General features: G+C 40.6%; 1 protein-coding gene across 4 annotated transcripts in view; it reads right to left on the reverse strand.

The window, feature by feature from the left end:
* SOBP (sine oculis binding protein homolog) overlaps positions 1-21,863 on the reverse strand; it is a 147,911-nt gene that overhangs the window by 4,859 nt on the left and 121,189 nt on the right. For all 4 annotated transcript variants that reach the window (XM_082216621.1, XM_082216622.1, XM_082216620.1 and 1 more), the window contains one exon: positions 12,841-14,792. In XM_082216621.1, coding sequence (XP_082072747.1) covers positions 12,843-14,792 — 1,950 coding nt within the window. In that variant the 3' untranslated portion in view covers positions 12,841-12,842. The remainder of the gene's footprint in view (positions 1-12,840; positions 14,793-21,863) is intronic.

Consider the following 21,863-nt stretch of genomic DNA (forward strand, 5'->3'; position numbering starts at 1 on the left):
ACCCTGACCTTGTTGCTGGCTGCGAAGGAACCCCTATAATCGTTCAAGCTTTAGGGCCTCGAAAATGTAGGCCTTTTCCACTGGCCAATCAACTGATTGATGAGAAATTGCAAGAAACACAAGGTGTACCTGCACAGAAAAAAATCATGTTTCCAGTGTGACATCTTAATACCACTACAGAAGGGAGAGAGCTGTTGCCACCAAAAGAATGGAACTATAGGTTATTGGGAAATCCTGTGCCAGCGTTGCATCTTGTGTCATACAGATGCAGCAGCCTCTGGTAGATTTGCTTTCATTCCCATTTGCTACTTAGACAGATGAGACAGCATTGTGGATTTAGCTCAGGTTGCTGGGATCAGATGCAAGCTAAATAGGAACACCTGGTGCCCAAAAGAAGCCAAATGTAGACTTGCCCTTTAAACCTGAGGGATACGTGCATTTAAGTTCAAGGCAGTGGTGTGTCTTGGCACATGTGACGTGTGTAGCTGTTTCACTTTCCTTAAACTACCTGTATTTAAAGGTTCTGCCTTGCCAATGTGCTAACAAGCAAATAATCGCTTCCTAATCCAATTCATATTAATGTTATGATTCACTACCAACAACTTGTATTGTCAGTATTACAACACAAGGCAGATATTGCTTGGGAGGCTTTTGAGTCTCTACTTTTTGAATCTCTATGTGAGGGCTCAGGGGGAAACAGTTTATTTTGGTGGGGACTGTTTTTTCTGATTTATTTCCAATAAATTGGTGAAAACTTGGGGAAATGGGTTTCCCTCCGATTCTTCCTATCCACACCCCCCCCCCGGCCTTCTTTGCTTTTGAGTACTGGGAATGTGTTGATGCAGGCTAGCAGATTACCGTTCCCTAACATGCTGCAGTGCAGTAGTTGATCCAACAGAGCAATGAATGTAAATGCTGTTGGTGACAAAGAACCGGAATATGCCTGGCTCCTTTGGGACAGAAATGGGCTCGGAGCAAAGTCAAGCCCATAATTTTCTAAGGGAGGCTCTGCTGAGGTCATCGACCACAAGCGTGAAGCTGAGGCAGCCCCTGTAAATGCTTCGGGTTTGCCTGTTATGTGCATGAATTCTGTTCTTCTTAAAAACCCTGAAAGTAGTTCAAGGCTTTCCATTAAAGCCTTCCCTTTTGAACAGCTGGTGATTTATCCCTCCTTCCCCATAAAGTGATATAAATGACACCACATCACTGGAGCTGGGAGAAACATTCCAAGTGCAAAGCCAGGCCAGCAACATATTATTTTGGGAGAAACAACAAGCTGGGAGCCATGGAAATAGTCAGTGTGTGGTTTAGCTCAGAGTTCTTACTCAATTCCAACCGCCATTAACACACATTGTCTTCAGTTCTGTACATCTAGTGCCTTGGTTTACATGGATCAGGTTAGACATACAGAGCTGCTACTTATTTTGTGTAGCTCATGCACTACAGAAGTGGGATAAATATTTCCCCCTCCATTTTATTAGATTATGACTCAGGAGAGGTGAAGATGAAAACTATATGTGTGCTGTGCTATAGATGGTCCATAATTAAACATGGGTAGAAGCCTATGGATATTGAAATACTTTCTGTTCACAGGAGGGTTTACTCTAGTTGAAATGCTTCAAGGTCAGATCTTTGTCAGATAAATGGGAGTAGTGGGGTAGCCACATTCTGGTAATCTGCTTAAGGATCCTGGCACTCCTGTGATTGCATAATAGGTGTGATGCAAATGTTTCCCCTTGCCTTGGAATTGAACTACCATGCAAAGGCATTCAAGTGGCACTATCAAGAGATACATATGCCTGCAGGCTGGCGTATGAAGGATTTCTCAAGCAAGAAAAAATGCAACCAAATGCCCCAATTCATTTTTAAATGGCAGTGCTGTTTTGTGCTGCATGCAGCTAATAAAGTTCTTGGGAATGGCGCTGTAGCTGTGTGCATGTTAATAAGTCTAACCTCCCACAGAATTATTCTGAGCAACACTGAGCACAGCACCCCATCTTTCATTATTTGACCAAACATCTAGGTTGTCCATCATAATACTAGTGTCCATTTCCCTTACACCAGAAGGCAACTTTAGGACCTGATCTATCAGTCCCACTGTTTAATCATGACTGCTTGTGATTCAAATAGCACCATGGTTCAAATTACTATGAGCACCACCAGGGCCTCAGTGGGTACACTTCCTGAACAGCGAGTCACCTGGTGGTTCTGACTAGATATTATGAACAGCATCAGGTTAGCAGGAGGGCCAGGGGAAAGATAGGCACTGATGTCTAGACACTCTATATCTGGATTCTAGAGAAAGGTTAACTTACTAAAAACATGCAAGGCCAAACTCAGCTAACATGTGTCTTTCAGGCCTATGACTTGGTGATATATGGGTCAGGAGTGCCAGCTTGGCCTCGGGACTGTGGGTGCCACGCAGCATGCACGGCCCTGGCACCAATATTTGTGGGTGCCCAGTCTCTTCATGGGAAATTTTGTGGCTGCTCGGGCAGCCAGGGCCCAAGGGAGTTGGCACCTGATATGGGATAAACTTTGGGCTGCTCTGCAGGTTCCCTTTACATAAAAAGTTGAGTTAACATACATGCAGAATAGCATGACGTCCATATTTAAAGTGAAGAAGCTTAATAGCAACGTATGAAACTGCAGTGAACTCACGGTTCACCTCTTCTATATAACCATTCATACATCAAAATGTCTGTGGAAAAGGAGTCTTTTGATGCAAACAAATATGCAAACAAATGAGCAAACAAACTTTGAAATGGTAGATGAAGTGCTTCATACAAAACATACAGCTGTCTAAGGCACCAGCACACATACACTGTTCACAGTGACAGCAAGGCTTGCACTTAACCACATAGGCTCCTCATAAGTAGCTTACAATTACTCTAAATATAGGGTGAACATACTAATAGGTTGTTAAGATGCAGAACTTTGCAGACAAATCAAAGTCTGATTGTTTGCTTCATTCTACACTATCCAAGCACCTACATGTCTGCACTTCCAAAGGGAATGGTTTTGTTACACGGTCTGAGTTTTCAAAACAAGGATTGAAAACTGGAATTTCATTGGGGATGGGGACTGGAGGATGTTTTTTATATAAAAAATACAAATTCCGTTTGATCTTTTTGTCTCTACATAATTTGTTATTGTAGGTTGGCTTAAATTTAAGCAACATTTTAGGAACATTTGAAAAACTAATCCAGCTGCAGGGTGGATCTTATTACAAACTGAGGCACAAGTTAAACAGGAATATCATTCTTTCAAATACCACGGAGAGGCCTAGAGAAATAAATCCTTGGATATAAGACGGAGAAAGGGAACCTAAACCTGCTGTAAGCCGATGCACTGGGAGTTTAGCAGTCTGGTCATCACAGAGTTAAATAAACATAGATTACTTAGCTAGGTATCAGATTCAGACTCTCAGGCTTGTATAGTTTTCATATTTACCTTTTTTGCATTCTTTTTCTGGTGCAACAAACACACTTCCAGCCACAAACACCTTTCACATAGTGGGAACAAATCACACAAGGTACCTGATGGACAACGCACAGCAGAACTGAACAATAAGGCTCAAATCTGATATAATAATGTGTTGTGGGCTCTGCTGACACTGTGGCCTAAGGACAAACCTGAGACAACAATCTATCTAGTTAAAGTGCTTAAAGAACAACTAGTCTTATCTCTTTCCAGGTTTGCATATTGAAGGACATAGATGCCACTTCACTTTTATTTTCCTTGATGCGCATGTGGAGTTTTAACTGTGTTCTCCATTCCAGCTGTCACTGTTCAATTATGCCCGTGGTTTCCATAATTGCATTAATCAAAAATAGCCAAGAACTTTGCTGGGCTTTAAGCCAAAGTGAAGCTGGTTTGGGAGAAGGGGAACTGGTTCACCATACTAAGAATCCATAAATGGTGCTAGCCTGGGAAATATTTACTTGGTTTTTATTTAGTCTGAGCACAACCCACGGACAGATTCTAGGTTTGAAAGAGAAATAAAGCAGTGCTTTTTGCAGGAAACAGATCACATTGGATCTGGACAACTGCCATGGGATGCATAAATGGCCAATAATGAAGAAATAGGTTGGGCAAGCAAATCGGAAGTAAGGTGAGCCAGAATGGAATAGTGGCTAGATAATTGTATTTGGATGTTGGAAGCTCACATTCAAATACCCTGTCATGAAATTCAGTCCGATGGCATTAAGCCACTTGCTGTCTCTTAGACTAACTGACCTCATAGGATTAGGGTAGAATTAGACATTATGAGGAAAACAGTTCCTAATCCTGTATTTTCTTCCTGATTCTTATGATGGGGGCTGGGGACTTAATTCATCTCCTGCTCACTGATTTCCCTTGGCAAATGCCCTCATACATAAAGTTGTGTTCCCCGCTCCCAGCGGCGAGGCTCCAAAATCGGATTTGAGTGGGAAATATGGAGCATTTTCAGAAGAGGGTTAAGGAAGGGTTATACATTCCTGTCCCTCCACCCACCGATCAGCCTTTGTGGCTGCCCCCAACCCCACACTTTTCTTGGCAAAATATGAGGTTAAGACTATGGATTTGCTGAGGAAAATTGTGGTATGGCCCTAAGCCAATATTATCAGTGAGCTAGTTTGCATATTCTATCTTTATTTATTTTTCTAATGTTTAATGGTGTGCCTGTATTACAGTGGTACTTCAGGTTACAGACTCCACTAACCCAGAAATAGTACCTTGGGTTAAGAACTTCGCTTCAGGATGAGAACAGAAATTGCATGGCGGGGGTGCGACGGCAGTGGGAGGCCCATTAGCTAAAGTGGTACCTCAGGTTAAGAACAGTTTCAGGTTAAGAACGGACCTCCAGAATGAATTTCCAGTAAGTTCTTAACCTGAGGTACCACTGTACTTCTGTTCTCTTTATTACATTAAATTATTTTACTTGCCTGGTTATCATGATGTGGTCCATGTTGCTTATGTTGCATTTCCTAAAGTCACACATTTCCAAGTTAGCATATGGAGTTTAAGAGCATGTTTGAGGTAGAATAGTTGCAGGGCTCCCGAAGCTGAAGCAGAGACAGCGAGTCCCATAAGCACCTTACAGCAATTCCTGACTGTCACTCCCTTATGGCTACCACGGAACAGGACTTTACTGGCAGTTCTTCCAATGTCTACTAGATGTTACACACAAATGTATGTAGTGAAAACCCAAAACTTTTTTTTTTTTTAAAGCAGCCTCAGTAGACTAATTCTGGCTGCGAAAGCAGTAAGGGAAGGGAATTCTTAACTGTTCTCCCACTGTTCAAGTTGTCCCTCCATCTATGAAGGCCCACAAGCATCTCTCTCAACCTCAATTCTTGCACCTGTCAGCATACTAGGTGCATATTTATCTGCATATATGCACATCTGATACCATACAGAAGCCAACTCAATGATTTTTACTGGGAAAACGGGTTGTGGGGAAGGATTAAGCAACATTTCCCTGTCCTTTCTCTGCTCAGAATAGCAGCCTCCAGAGTCCTCTTAGGGCTTTGGTTCTGTATATGTGTTTACTAGCCCATCACAGATAGGAACATGAGTCTGAAGGAAAGAAAAAAATAACTTCCAAAGATTGGCATCCTGGTACATGATTGCTGCTGACTGAGATGCATCCTTTTGTTGGAGGTGTCCTTAAACATTAGTTTGTCAGAAGCATATGCCATCCTGAGCTGCTTTGGGAAGAAGGGCAGGATATAAATTTAATAAAACTAATAAAATATCAGCAGAAAGGTTGTAAAGCCTAATACATGAATTCAGAAGGCTGCTTTGTTACATGTCATGGATCTGAAGCTTGAAAGCTGCTTAAAAGGCAAGTTTTGGGCTTCATAAATTAAAGTTTTGTATGCCTTCTCAGCCGAAAACGATTGTCTAGCAATCAGCAATCCTATACTGGGAGAAATTTGCTTTCATTTTGTTTCAAGTTACTTGAGATCCACAACTTAAGATCTCTGATCAACTGGATGGGGAGCTGGAAAAGAGCAAATCCATATTTAATTTATTTAACTCAGATTTTAAAATGGCAACTGGCAGGGGCTTCCCTTGAAGGATCTTTGTTTCAAAATTTGTATAGCGCAGTTGGTTATTCTATATTCTGCATATGAAGCAATGCATGTTGGCATTTTCCTGATAAATATTAAGGTTGTTCTATGAGGAGAAAATAAAAGGTCTTTGTGGGGGGGGGGAATAACCCCCCCACAAGAACTTGGGGGTAAACATGTAAAACATAGTGATGCCTGAGGGCTGATTGATATAACTCACTGGGTCCATGAATGGTACCCATGGGAATGTACTTGGTCATCTTGCTAATGCCAGCTCCGATTGTGGCCAGTCCTTTATTTGCATCTTCTACTATATACAGGATTAAGCTTTTTTACATCCATTTTTTGTTAATATTCCACAAAAGATGTTTTTGATATTGTCCCAAAAAGCAGACTCCTGCATGTGCAAGATTCTAGTCCAGTATTTAGTCAAGTGCGGCATTTAATTTTCTACTTTGGGGATGACTGGCAGGGGTGGGGGAGAGAGAGAGATACCGTAAGGAAGCTAAATGATATGTGTATAATTCAATCTTGTTCATTGTAGCAACTCCTTTCCTTATAATGTAGAATTAAAATAATCTTATTTGGATGCGGTGATGCACAAGCCAACTTCACATTGTTAATTTTAGAAACTTTTTCCTTCCTCAAATACAAAATGATTAAACCCAGGAAAAAACGTTTCTTTAACCAACAGCATGTCCTAATCTCTCACTGTGAAGCTGGGACATGCAGAATTTTGGTGGGCTGTCTGAATTATATCAGGCAGTATCAGCTTGGCAGCCTTTACTCTAATGGCCAAACTTCTCAGTCAATGGGGAGTGTGTTGCTAATTAGTATTTCCAATAATCAAGTGTCAAGTAAATAGTGCATTTAGAAACCACTTCTAGAGTCTGGACATGTGCCTGAAATGGTGCTATTGTATTGACTGTCTTGGCTTCAACTACTACAACTAGGATTCTCTCTGTATCACTGGAATGCTACCATGGACATACCTGCTCATTTTATTATTGCAGTAGGCTATGAAATAGAATAATTTTTGTTAACATAAGCAAAGCCTGTTGGAAATGTCTCCATTCCAGTTTCCGTTCATTTAAATTGTTTTTGCTTAAAAAAACACACAGAAATGGCTTCCAGGATCAGAGCCGGATTTAGGTTTGATGAGGCCCTAAGCTACTGAAAGTAATGGGGCCCTTTATATGTCCAGCTGTCCTTTGTCAACAACAAATTGTCGCTATTAGAAATGAGCAAACGAGTGATATTTTAGGGAGCAGGCTAGCAGGTGGGTCCCATTTCTTACATCATAGGAGCCTACACAACACAAAACACTGTTGCTGTACGTAGGTTTCATTTTGTTTTTTATCTTATATTTTGGAAATGTGAATCCAGGCCCCCCCAAGAGAGTGGGGCCCTAAGCTATAGCTTGTTTAGCTTATACATAAATCCGGCATTGTCCAGGATACTTACCCATGACAATTAAAGGAGACCCATCCTTACAGCATCTAAGTAAGAACTCAATGTTGTACTCTTCTCATTGTTCCATCAGTGCAAACTTTTCAGCTTGCCTGATAGAAACATCTCACCTCTCCCTCCCCTTTGCACTGTTTTGCTGGTTCTCCAGACACCCCCTCAGGCCAGTTATGGGGGAAGCATGGGGACAGAAGGGGGGGAAGTCCTGTTGCATTAGCAGGACTCGTTGTGCTGGCTCCTGCTAGTGCACCTACTTAGATGTTAAAATCATAAGGGATGTATTCAGCTATGTAAGTACAAGCTACAAACAAGAGAAGGTTCTGCACAAAGAGGTCTATAAATGTAAAACATGAGAGGGACCCACACAACCTTAAAACCTGTAATACTGGTAAACAATTAACACATTCATGTAACCACTGTAGAACACTGAGCAAATTAACCTATGGGAAAACCTGCATATAAATATAATAATAAATCAAATTATGCAAAACACTCCGAATACTGGGTTGTGGCTAGCCACTGCTATCCAGGAACTCTGATGCACACACACAACCCTTCCCTGGTTGGAGAAGCATTCCTTGCGCATGGCACTTGCAGGAGCTCTCCTAAGTCTGGCAAGGGGCCACTAGCCTCACTGTAGATGTTGATACACAAGAAGGCTGAAGAGAGCATGAGAGAATTACTGTTTGCATGCCCTACCTCATTACAGAGTAAGGGGAACACTAAAAGCACTTTGCTGATGACCCCCAAAATCTCTGATTCAGCACTCTTTTGTGTGCTATGAGAAAGGAAATTGTAAGGAAAGGGGTGGAATTAGTGGTGGAGTTGCTGAATTAGTGATGATGGACAGTTGCTCTCTTTCATTGGCACTGTCTGTGCAACCATCATTATTATCTTGTATGGACTGCATTTGTTTTTAATCTGTCTGCAGAACGTTGATGCGTTGCTGAATTTGTACACAAGAGGTCTTGTGGTTGTGTTGTGAAAGACTTCACTCCTCTTTTCTTGGAAATATAAGAGATAATTTAGTAACTCAGCTTTTTATTCCTAGAACTCCCCCAGCTGATACAGGATCTAAACTCCATATGGTCTTCAGTGGAGACTGACAATCTGCACCAGCTCAATTTCTTTGGCCAAGCTGCAGGTGCAGAAAAAACACACAATTCTAGCAAATGAATGGTATTAGAAAACTGAAAACCTTCACCGATCCCTGCCTAAAATGGTCTACTGCCTACATGTCATAAATAGGAGATAAAAATGAATGTTAGAATACAAAGTAAGGCCTTCTAAGCTATGAATTAACATCAAATGTCTAACTGATGTTACAGAGTCCCCTCAAAAAACAGAACAATGAACTTCCACTTGGAAAATGAAAATATCAACAACATATTTCAAAAAGAACTTTTAGGATGATAGACAATAACACCAGATTGTTAAAATAATAGGACAATAGCTGTTCATGGTAATGCCTTCACTGTTATTTTTCACATAAAATATTTTGTGGGCTTCTATATTGGAAATAACTCATGAATCATTTTGTATTATCAATAATTTTCCAACAGCAATTTGTCCAGTGTCAAATTATTGCCTACAAGTTTCTATACAGAATTACCTGGAGAAGAAGAAAATAAGACATGTCTGTAAACAAAATCCTTAAAACTTACCAAGGTTCTGCTTTGCCTAAACATTCACATTTTATAATAAACAGTTAAGTGAAGGAACATGACCTGACAAGACACAGATGCTATATGAGGAATGTAATGGAAGATCAATGCAATTTAATGACGAATTAGCTTTACATGAAATAGGGAATCAAAACACTGAAATATTTTACATGCTACAGCACATTTCTTATACAAACTATAGGTGCGCATATACGAACCCAAATATTAACTTGAATCATATTTCAGTATATAGGGTAACATGAAGGTTTAAATAAAGCCTATATACTATATTTTTGACAAGTGGGCTACATCAGAATTGTTCATAAGAACAGTTCCTGATATTTTAAATATTATGGCAAAATAAGCAGTTTCCCCTCCCAGGTGTATGGGAAATAGTATAAGGGTTGGATAACAGATAATTTTTTTGCATTACTGGTGTTTGGATCTGTCCAGAAATTTATATTAACCCTATCCAAAGCCAAAATACAGATATTACAGACTTGTGCCCCCTCCCATAACTCCTCTTATACTGTCTACTCACACCCAACACAATTGTAATTGTGTGGCACGTGAACATGCACAAACATACTGTATGCATTGTATATGTGTGTGATAAACATAATTAGTCATGGTGGCAGCAACATAGCAGGAAGACATCCTATAGACGTCCATCATTTAAATGTGAGCAATGGGGCTCTTAATCAATCCTGAGAGCAGTATTGGACTGGAACTTCAAATCTGAGATATCAAATACCAAGGACATTCATTAGGCCAAATCTTGGATGAACGTATTCGTTTTTTTAAAAAGTAATGGCTTGTTAAGGGTGTTGAACTAATAGACAGATATATTCATATATATATATATATATATGAATATATGTTAAATAGCTTTACAGTGGATTCTTACAGTAGTTACTCATAAGTAACTACTGTATAACTACTGAGTTGAGTCAATGGGGCTTGTTCCCATGTAAGTGTCTAGAATTGCAACCTTAAAAACACTTTTGCAGTAATGTGAGAGCTTACCCAGTTTATATTATGGTCATCCTGAAAATGTTACATCAATAATTATCCCAGGTCAGTAATTTTCTGCTCTAGAATAATGAAAATGTTGCCAGATCCTAAGATACTCCATATTCTCTTTGTTTTGAATGGAAATTTCTCCATGGTACTTTTGTGTGTACTAATAGTACACACAATAATATCATGGCAAACCATTGCCACAATAGCATAAAATATAAATTACTAGAGGTTAAGGGGTGTTCCACATTGCAGTAAAACATGGCATGTCGTTAAACCTCATCTGGCATATCATCAATACGATTTCTCAACCAACTTCTTTTTTTAAGATGGCAGAGTTAGGTTTTCTCAGCTCATGAATCGTAAGAAAATGCAACTACATCTGTTGACAAGATGAAAGGAAGAAGAATAGAGCAGCAATATTTTAAATAGGGGCCACTGAGAAGCAGGTACAAAAGGTACCTCTGTACTGGCCCAGAGCCAATAGGGGCCCAGATGCTGAATTTTCATTTTTTTAAAAAAGTTTTGAGCTCACTTAGTGAAAAAGACATGAAACAAAATGTGCAGGCATCATTCAAAGCGATTGCTCCTTCCTCTCCATACTTTTAGCCAATTGGTGAAGTCACAGCTGTGATTGAGGACTACTAATTCTGAAAGAAGAAAGCTGTGTTCTGGTCTGTTCTAGAATTCCCCCTTTTCTATGATTGTTGTCCAGAAGAAGCAACTGAAAAATCCAGGATTTTAGTGCAGCGGTGACTCAGCAGTAGCTTGTCCACCCACAAGCAAAAGGTAGTAGCAAAAACAGGAGTTTGTGTTTGACTCGGGTTTTAACTTCATGCAAAAATGGTATTGTTTTTGTGAGTATGTAACCATTAAAAAAAAATACTCTGCTGTTGTAAAGTCAAATAAAAACCACCATTGGTATATCCATATTGCAGGTGGTTGAGTTATGGCAGACTTGAAAAGCAGTTTGGTGTTGCCATACTAATATGGCTGGAGGAATTAGCCTGTGAGAGAATGATGTATGGCAAGTGTGTGGGGTATATTCCAGTACTGACATCCAGTTATGTGTGTGTGCGCATGCACTTAGGGAGGTTAAAGTTTATGAAAAGGGCTGTTACTTGTAGCAGCGACCTCTGGGGGTGGGATGGGAAAGATTAACTGCTTCCCAACAATTTACATGGGGATGGAATACTGGGACTGAGGTGAGTTGTCACTGCTGGTATAAAAACTTAAATGGGCACATTGCTGTCAAAGGCTCAAATCCTTTTTGCTAAGAGAGAGAAAAAAATAAACAAGTGTTGGTTTGATTTGTGCTAATATCATTGCTCTGGTTATTGTAAGGTATATGTCCTGCTTTTAGGCTTCCTATAGGTTGGCCATTGTGAGAACAGGGTGATGACCTAGATGTTACACAAAGCTGTGTTTGCAGGAAGAAGGCAAATGTTTGCATCAAATATGTAATTGTACAGAAACCTAACTGTGTGGAAAAGCCATTAAAAGGTGTGTGTGTTTGTGTACGTGTGTCAGGTAATGTTTTCTTAGAAGACATTCACTCATCTCCCACGCCTCTAACCAAACAAAAATGAGCAAAATAATGAATACTTGACTGCAGTTGTTTAGTCCCCGAACAGTTATTTATAAAGAGATTCAAAGTGACTCAATATAAAAAGCCTCTAAATACTGAAGTGAATCTGTCTTGAAGTGTCAGAAATCCAAGCATCTGCTTCTCAAACACAAATAATTTCTTTTAAAAGCAGAACATTAATTTGTTCTGAATCTGAATTATACATCTGGCATATTAAGCATTTCTTTAAATGCCTATTGCAGCAATAATACAAAGGTGTAAGAGAGAGTTACTTGTTTGAAAATAACACCGTTTCAAAGAGAAGACTCAGCTGTTGTTTTGGTAGTTGTTTTTGTATGCAGAGGTGCCCCAGCCAAAGACTATTAAAAATGCGTTTGAAATCAGTACACTAAGGGCCAAGGAGTAAATGGAGCAATGTGACATAAACATGGTCCCATTGTACTGGGATGCATTGGTAAGAACCAAAATGGTAAGAAACATATGAAATTGTCTCCCCATTTAAACAGAGATCAGAGTTTTCCTTTAATGTGAAGTAATCTTATGGTGCCTTAAAACCTGTACATTTGAAAAATGATGAAGGTCAAATGAGAATGCCTTTGCATTTTAGCTAATTACAAGTGGTTGAATTGTTGTGCTATGGGTTACCCCAAAAGGTAAATTGTGATGGTTAAGCACAGAGATCCTGAATTGCTGTTGCCCAGATGGCTTAGCCATATACACTTGGTCAGTTTCCTGGCTTCAAAAGTTGGCATAGGAAAAGATCCATTAGTAGGATCTAATCAATGCTACTGTCGTCATTGCCAGAGTTCTAAGAGAATATTCCACGAGAATAACAGAATATATACAGCTAATGGATGCAAAACAAACAGATACAAAGGTGTCACAGGACAAAGACAAAACATAAATAATGACCTTCTTGTGCATTCATAAACCACAATCTTTCTCCCAGTTTCACAAATGGCTACCTCCATGTGTTTCACTCCTACCTGAAAACACTGATATTCATTTTACTCACACAGAAGATTGTAGTGATTACACAAACCTTTACTTATTCTGATTTCGAATTCGGAGACACCTCCTTTTCAGTGGTGGCTCCAGATCTTCTGGCCCTGTGCTGAGAATTGGCGCTGAAATAATGCATGGTGCAATTGCAGTCTTTTCCACTGGTTTTGGCACAGGCTGGATGACACAGCCTGCCTTGGGTAGCATCCGCAAAGCATATGCATGGTCCTCATCTGCAGGATTGTTCAGGTTGGGGTCTTGCTTGTCTCCCCCAAATAGGGGCTCTTCCCCAGTCTTCTTACCGGATTCTCCTTCCCGTCGGCAGTTCGATGTACAGTTGTTCTCCTTAACAGACTCCAGCTCACTGACTGGCAATTCCTCCAGAGGCTGAGACTTTTTCTGCTCCTGGGGCTGCTCTGAGTTCTTGGAAACCTCCGGGCCCTTTGTGCCATTCACAATAACATTGCAAACTGCAGCTGTACTATTTTCCGAAGTGCCCGTTGGCGGTGCGATGGGGCCACAATGAACTGGGTCACTGCAAGGTAATGTTTTTGCTTCAGTAGGGCTGCAATTGTTCCTGCAGTCATTGCAGTTCCTTTTGTCTGAGCTACCAAAAGTCAGATTGACAACACTGCTAGCTTCATGTTCAACTTTGACTTGAGCATGTAAAGCCCTATGGATAACATTGTGTAGTCTAGACCTGTGACCTACAGTTAAGTCTATCACACCATCCTGTGGTCCCTGTAGCACTGTAGGAAAACCAAACTTGTTGTTCACTGGACTACTAGGTTTCACAGTCAAATCAACAACTTCGTTTTTACTGTGCTCCTGATGCACTTGTGTTTGATTTAAGGACTGGCCTGAGCAACTTGGAGATGAGTCAGAGGACTTGGAAGGCCCTTGTTTCGAATCTCTAGGGGACACAGAGTTATTTGTTGGCTTTGTCCCAGTTGCATCAGTGGATGTACTTGGAATGAAGTTCTCCCCGTTACTGGAGAAGCCGTTTGGGGGCTTGGAATCATTGATGTGAGGAATAGGGATTGGAATGGGGATAGGAACTGGTAGAGGAACAATGACAGGATATGGCACTAACAGGGTTGGGGGTGGCACCAGTGGGGCAAGAGACGGCAAGCCAAAGTTCATCATCTGTGGCATGGGCATAGGACCATTTGGCATCATGCTTACTGGCGGGAAGGGAAGACTGGGCAAAGGGACCCCTGGGGGTGGAGGGGGTAGTAAACCTGGGGGGTTTCCAGGCATCGTTGGAGTTGTTGGAGGGTGAATATGAGGAGACAGCATTGGCCTATGCATAGGGCTGGAAGTGGGGCCCATATTTCTAGGACCACCTGGTGGTGGACCAATTCCCGGAATCATTGGATTGGACAGAGGGCTGTTTGGATTTGAGGCATGGTGAGGTGGCCCTCGAATAAATGGCGGGCGGATTTGCTGCATAATTTGCTGTTCCATGAATATGGGCAAAGGTACCGGCCCACGGTTTGTCATCACCATGGGAGGGCTTCGAGGTGGGACACCAATTGGAGGCACAATGCTAGCAGGTGGCTGAACAGAAACCGGTGGCATATTTGGATTCTCGTTGATGGGGATAGATTTGGGAACAGGCGTTGGGATTTTAGTGACAGAGCAGTTGGCAGTGTCAGGCGGAGAGGCAGTGGTAGATGCTGATGGTCCAGGACCTTGAATTTGGCCAGCTGCAGACACTGGGGATGGGGCCTTTCTCCGAGCATCTGCTAGCGGTATATTCCAAGAATCTGGAGTCAGCAGCTGCACCCCAGTGCCTTCTGCTTTATTTTCGACTGGAGGATGTAATGTGCTGCAGAGTCCAGCTGGAAGATTGGCCTGTGTTTCTTTGTAGAAAATGTCCATTTTGTACTGATTGAGACATTTTGCACTGCAGAACTGAAGCCTTCTTTCCCCGTCCCCAAAATCCAGATACTCTTTTGTGTGTCTTATGTGCTTACACCAGTCACATACCTACAACACAGTAACAAAATCAAAACAGGTAAGAAAAAAAGTGATTTCCTCTTTATATTGTCATTTGCATTAAAAAAAATTCTTTTTAACTTTCCGTTACTGCTTTCCATCTGAATTATCAAAGGAAAGTATAATTCATGAAACCTGCATATTTTGACCCCAAAATCCTATCAATACATATACATGCTCAATAAATTATTATGTATAAATGCCATTACAATACTTGATACAGTTCTCATCCACGATGCTTTAAAACATGAAAGCATAGTACTGTAAAAATACTTGTGTGTCTGTGTGCTGTCCACATTCTGAAAGAGCATCATGATTTTAAGGGTGTTTCAGCTAAAGCATAAAAGGTGGTGAACTCTAGTGGGTAAGAGACTGCACTATCAATTGGGAAATCCTCAGTTCAAATCTTATCACTCCCATGAGCTCACAAATAGCCCAATCCTATGTATGTTTACTCAGGAGTAAGCCCCATGACATTCAGGTGGATTTCCTTTATAGTAACTCTGCATAGGATTGTAGGCCAAGTGGGCTTTAACAAACTCGGTGCTTCTTCCCCACATTTGGTTATAGTAATAGTTTCCTATTTTGTGAGTTGTTGTATGAATTGTAAAAAAAATGTATATGAAGCACTGGTACAGTCTAGGGCACCAATCCTAAACATACTTACTAGAGAGGAAGTTCCACTGAACACAGTGAGAACTTTTCCCAAGTAAATATATAAAGCATTATTTGAATATTGCCTATAAATCTAGTGCAGCATTATAGTGCAATAGTATAGATGTCTACTCAGAAGTAACCCCACTGTATTTAATGGGGCTTAGTTTCAGATAAATGTGCATAGGATTTAGCCAAAAAGTGCTTAAGCACAATAATTTCATTGCACCTTAATTCTGTGTGGATTATGACTTTCACATTAGGTAATGGTCACATAGATACTATATGCATAAATAAGAGCAAATAACATTCTGAAAAATGAGGCCAATGACTTGTGACAACTGAGTGCAAATCATCTGTAGTAAGCCCACAATACAGTACACTTTAAATTATTTAAATGTAAATGGTAAATGGTACCCAAAACGCAAAAGCATCATACATCGTTGGCTTTGCCTTCCAAATATGAAGCAGAAATAGTAATAAAATCTGGGTGGATTTCAAATATTCTGAAGCTGTGATATTTCAACAAGCTGGAAAGATTTTCCAAGCTGTTTGCCCACTCTTCTTCACTAGTCACTTTTGTATAACTTCTTGGCAGACAACAGTTTATTTAACAACTTTTCAAAAACTAAGGCAAACCTTTTATTATTAGAGCCTTACAAAAAAAAAAAAGTTATTTTCTGCGCTACTATTGGTGTGGTGAAAACACTGCCAATTCTTTTTTTATAAAAAAGTAAATAAGGCTTGAGAACTAATTAAGCTGTGAAAGGTTTTCCCAGTTGTAAGCCACTAGAAACCAAAGTTCAAAAAATAGTCATTCTAGGTTTCAGAATCCATTTCTTCAGAGAAATTATTGTGATTTCATTAACACATTAATTTTGCAACACTAACAGCTCTCACAGATGGCAGAGACATGATCTACAATTCAAATATGACTCTTGTTTGCACAAATGCCTTTCCCGTCATATGGCATTTTAAACAAGAATTAAAATGAGTAATCTTTCCACAGCTATAAACAGATAAACAGATGTCAGAATTTTCAATGCCTTTTTTTGGGACAGATTTTATACAGAGATACAAAACTTTTAGATTTTGTTGTTGTTTATTCAGTTCTCATAATATTCTGTAGACTGTCTTTAGTACTATACATTAAATGTACAGTACTGAGTTTATGGCCACGTGAAAGCAATGTCCTTCGTACACCTTCACTATTCAAGACTAGGAATACTACTTGTGCGTGTGTATGTCTTTTAAGATAATGATTGTAAAATGATAGCATTAAATAGGTAATTTAATTTTAATAACCATTGGCCATATAAACAAATTGAAAACAACATATGCTGGGCATTTGATTACTCATCTCATTTAACTCTCAGCTTTTCTTTATCTGAAATGGTGATGACACTTTTTTAAAAAGTGCTTTTTTTAAGCCTAGGCATGATGCAAACAAAATTAAGCCCTGTTAAGTCACACTGATCTCAATAGGCATTTACTTAACTCTCACGGTAATCATATTTACAAAGTAACTTTTATTGGGTTTAGTGGGGCTTACTCCCATGTAAGTGTGCCTATAATAGTAGCCATCTTTTTGAAATCTGTAGGATTTAAGCATACTTAAATTAGACTCTAGAAATTAAATCCAGACACTGGATTTGGGCTACAATCATTTCAGTGTTCTGGGTTCAAATGCCACCACTGCCACCATGTAAAGAAGGAATGAAAAACTGGATTTTTGAATGCATGGGGAATGTGTTGGCAAGGTCTCCTTATCTCTATCTCACTCCTGTTAGCATATAACAAAGGAGAGAGTATGACTCCTCTCTATCCAAAGCTAATTCCCTAATCCTGCAACCTAGCCAAATGATGCACAGGAAAAATCAACCCTAGTGCCACCATCCCTGGAAAGTCCCCCAAATCAGAGTCAGGGAACGTTAAGATCTGTTTCCGGATGCCCTTAGGATTCACCCAGACAACAACCAAAGATCCACTCGGCCTCTCAGACCTAAGCCCACGTTACTCAGTAGCAATGACACAACAGCCAGGTACCACATTTAGAGACAAAGCTTACCTTTCCCTAAAAAGCCACACCAGCAGATGAATTCAACTGCTTTATTAAGAGACAACAAAGCGAAACAGAACCCTATTGACCTTAAAAGTACAATTTAATAAAATTAGGGGAAGGCATATTTTGGAATTTAGGTACAGTGGTAAAGGTAAAGGTAAAGGTACCCCTGCCCGTACGGGCCAGTCTTGCCAGACTCTGGGGTTGTGTGCCCATCTCACTCAAGAGGCCGGGGGCCAGCGCTGTCCGGAGACACTTCCGGGTTACGTGGCCAGCGTGACATCGCTGCTCTGGCGAACCAGAGCCGCACACGGAAACACCGTTTACCTTCCCGCTTGTAAGCGGTCCCTATTTATCTACTTGCACCCGGGGGTGCTTTCGAACTGCTAGGTTGGCAGGCGCTGGGACCGAACGACGGGAGCGCACCCCGCCGCAGGGATTCGAACCGCCGACCTTTCGATCGGCAAGCCCTAGGCGCTGAGGCTTTTACCCACAGCGCCACCTGCGTCCCGCAAGGTACAGTGGTACCTCTGGTTAATTCGTTCCGGAGGTCCGTTCTTAACCTGAAACTGTTCTTAACCTGAAGCACCACTTTAGCTAATGGGGCCTCCCGCTGCTACCGTGCCGCCACTGCGCGATTTCTGTTCTCATCCTGAAGCAAAGTTCTTAACCCCAGGTACTATTTCTGGGTTAGCAGAGACTGTAACCTGAAGCATATGTAACCCAAGGTACCACTGTATAGACCAACAATAACAAAGCTAGCTTGCCTTGCCCTAATATCAGCTGATATATTCATGGACCTCACCACCAAACTGCATCCAGACACATGTGGCTGCAGCAGTACAATCCTTCTTCTGAATGGGGACCTAGAACCAAAGTCAAAGATCAGGTTTTTTAAGTAGGCAATCAAGGTCCAGGGCCCATTTGTCCAGCACCAGAGGGCATATGTGCGGGAAGTCCATGCAGCTGCAACTACTCGGCTAGTTTTTACACCATCACTATGACATGGAGCAATCTTGCCTTGACTCTCCACACAAGTGGTAAATTAAACTGATTACCTGGAACTTTTCCCTCAGGGAGACAGTACCCAGAATGGACAGTAAAAGGCTATTATAAAAACCAAAGAATTTGGGATTTCTTTATGGACTGAATCATACCTGATGTTTCACTCTCACTGCACAGTTTGGTCCTTTCTGAGATGCATCCTCAAGGCCTTTCCCCTCAAAATATTTGCTTCATCCTGCTGACAACTTGTCTGCTTCTTGTGAAGCTTCAGAAAAGAAGTCACCTGGCCCAGAGTTTAACTAAATTGCGCAAAATTTCACACTGCTCTTCGACTGCCAGTTCTTGACATTCAAGAACATGTATGTGGCAGCACCTATTTTGAATCTGCGTACAAGGTACCCAAATATATAATGCACACACATTTTGCCAGGTATGTAGAACCTCAGAGATGTATCAGTCAAGGATTTTCACTTCAAAGGGTAGTATTCAACTAAATTTTACTTAAAATTAATGAACATGTCTAAGGTAGGTCCATTAATTTCAATTTGAGTAAAACTTAGCTGAATGTCGTCAAATATGTTTCCAAATGTTGTTTGCATGGCTGGCACATACTCTACTCCCTTCATGGCTTTACCTCCATCATAACATGTTGCTTCCTAGTGAGGATCATTCCCGGTGCTACCAACTGTATTCCTAGTGGGATGTGCAAGCCTGGCAGTCAAGAATCTAATTCAGAGGTTTTGATGGACTTGGATGGGAGGATTCTGGGCCCGTGAAAAGGTCTGAAGCAGAACGTTAGTTTCGCTGATGTGCTAAGAACCATGGATTCCCTTGACTTACTTAAACCTGGTCAGAAAATGTAATTACAGGCTGCTCTACTTTCGGGTTTGATTGCAAAGCAACAACCCACATCTACATTCACAAAACACCTCATTATTTCATGGTTAAATGGTTTCTGTGCTGTAGCTCCAAACACAGAGACAGTTCAATTCTACATATTGTTACCCAGTTCTAAACCCCATGATGTCCAATGGGGTTTGTTCCTGGATGTGCACTGGATTCTATGCACATTTATCTGGGAGTAATTAACACTGGCATAGAATAAACAACAAGAAAAGATAAACAATCTTCCCACCCCCCCCTTCCCTTATTAGCATAACTTATCATCAGTGTTTTTTTCTTCTTTTCCCCATCTTAATGGGACTTACTTCTGAGCAAAGGTGCATTTTATGATTGCACTGCAAATACAGAAATTTAGGTCTTCTCTAATTATTTTATTTTATAAATGATTGGTCAAAATGTTCATGTTATTGTTTTCTCTATTAGATAACCCAGTGTGTTCCTGTATTGCTGTGTGGTGAGTAAATATGTTCTCCTGTAAAAATAGTTAGAAATGCTTCTTGCAAATTCTCTCAGAATTCCCTCCTGCTTTTAATAATTCACTAAAAGAAATGCTAATGTTGGTCTACTTCACTCACATATTGATCACCCTCTATTCAGTATATTTTATCATTAGGTAAAATTAATTAAGGATATTGAGGGTAACTGTAATAAATCAATTTGTGAGCACATCCCTGATGAACTAAATATCTAGTCATTATACAATTGATTTTACTCAGCACTCCAAAGTCACACATAACTAGCTCTCTCTCTCTCTTCCCTCCTCTCTTTCATATCCTGCCACAGATACAGCACACCATCCCTTCACATGGAGTAAAAATTACTGGAGTAGAAATAATGTCACTTAAGAATTAATGAATCAGATCTGTCCTACAGGATTGGTCATTTAAGATGAGGTCAATGAATTTATGATACAAATGGCTATATACCAAAGGTAATAAAATGGAGCAAAATTATTCATTTTACTTCTAACTAATACCATGCTCAAAGTAATTACAGATTTCTCCTAAGAGCTCATTCTGATTACTTAAGATGTGACAGATAGAACATATACATATATTTCACTTCAATAAAACAACATTTTCCCCCTGTCTCTGAAATATACGCATTCAATATATTAGAAAAGATTTGTGTACTGAGTAGATTCTGCTGGTGACAGGGCCCCCTCCCCACCCAAAACGGTATGAAACCTTAGCATCTCTTCAAATTTTTATATGACATATCTTTTCTATTTGTGATATAAATGGCTATACAAATTTTGAAATTAAGACTGTTGCTCTAAACCCCCTCAGCTGGGATATAAACCCTGTTTAATGCTGTGACCTGGGGAAGAACTTGCTGCCACTTAGCTCCTCCCTGTTCCTTACTGATATCATGTTAAGCTAAGCCATGATTTGGCTTAGCGTGGTGTTTAAACCAAGGATGAATAAGTTCTTACTAACCACAAGCTGCAACCAAGGTTAGTTCTTAGCAACAGCTTATGGTTAGTGAGGAGACAGCTTAAGCATGGGGCCCAGTTCAAATAAAACTTTGGTTTAGCTGAGTGCAGCTAAACTATGGAATTCGCTACTAGAAGATGTAGTGGTGGCCAGCTTGTACATTTTGAAAAGGGATTTTTGTGGCCTTGCGCAGCAGCGAAGGGGGAGGGGGGGCGACTGGCATCCTGAGCCTCCTGCATGGTGGGGTAATGCTTTGTCTATTTTATGGCCACATGGGAGGCTGGAAAGAAGGATGACAACTTGGTAGCCAATCACTCTCAGTGCTGGGATTCCGAGGGATGGGGCTTAGGAGTGAGCCAGGGGGAAGACTTCACCTACCCAGTCCACTCCTAGGACGTAAAAGGCTCTCCGCACCATAGTCTTCACTTGGGCTTCCCCACTCATCCTCTAAAGCTTATTGTACTTCCAGTTGTGCTTTTCTGTCTTAAACAGGTTGGTGTTTAGTATAATGGTTGCTATAGACAGGTGTTGGTCATTGGTTTCAGGACTGGGAAGAATTTTTGCCTAAGGCTGGATCCTGTGGGTTTTTGCCTACCTCATAGCAATCGTCATAAACGTTCCTTTGACAGAAGAGGCATTTGGTTGGATGCTTAGTAGCGAGGGCCACCCTGCCTCCATTCCACTGAAGGATTAGTTTATCCTAATTCATTGTTACATGGCCTCATCACACAATCTGGTTTCTTTTGTGCATGTGTGAAAGAGCATCACCACCTGTCTATCGGCTTAATATGCAATTATTCAAAATTTTCATGGGCTTTCATATAATCAGTGTTGTTGTGTGTTTTATCTGGCCCTAGTTGGGTCCTTGTAGTAAATTGCATTACATATATTAATTCGGTGTTTCATCCAATATGTTATGCACCTCTGAGGATTCTGATTTGAAATGCTTAACATTTTAACTCTTTTTTTCAACCCTGCTGATAAAAGAAAATTGACTTTCTT

The sequence above is a fragment of the Podarcis vaucheri genome, assembly GCF_965113315.1.
Source record: "Podarcis vaucheri genome assembly, chromosome: 3".
In the NCBI taxonomy this organism is placed as follows: domain Eukaryota; kingdom Metazoa; phylum Chordata; class Lepidosauria; order Squamata; family Lacertidae; genus Podarcis; species Podarcis vaucheri.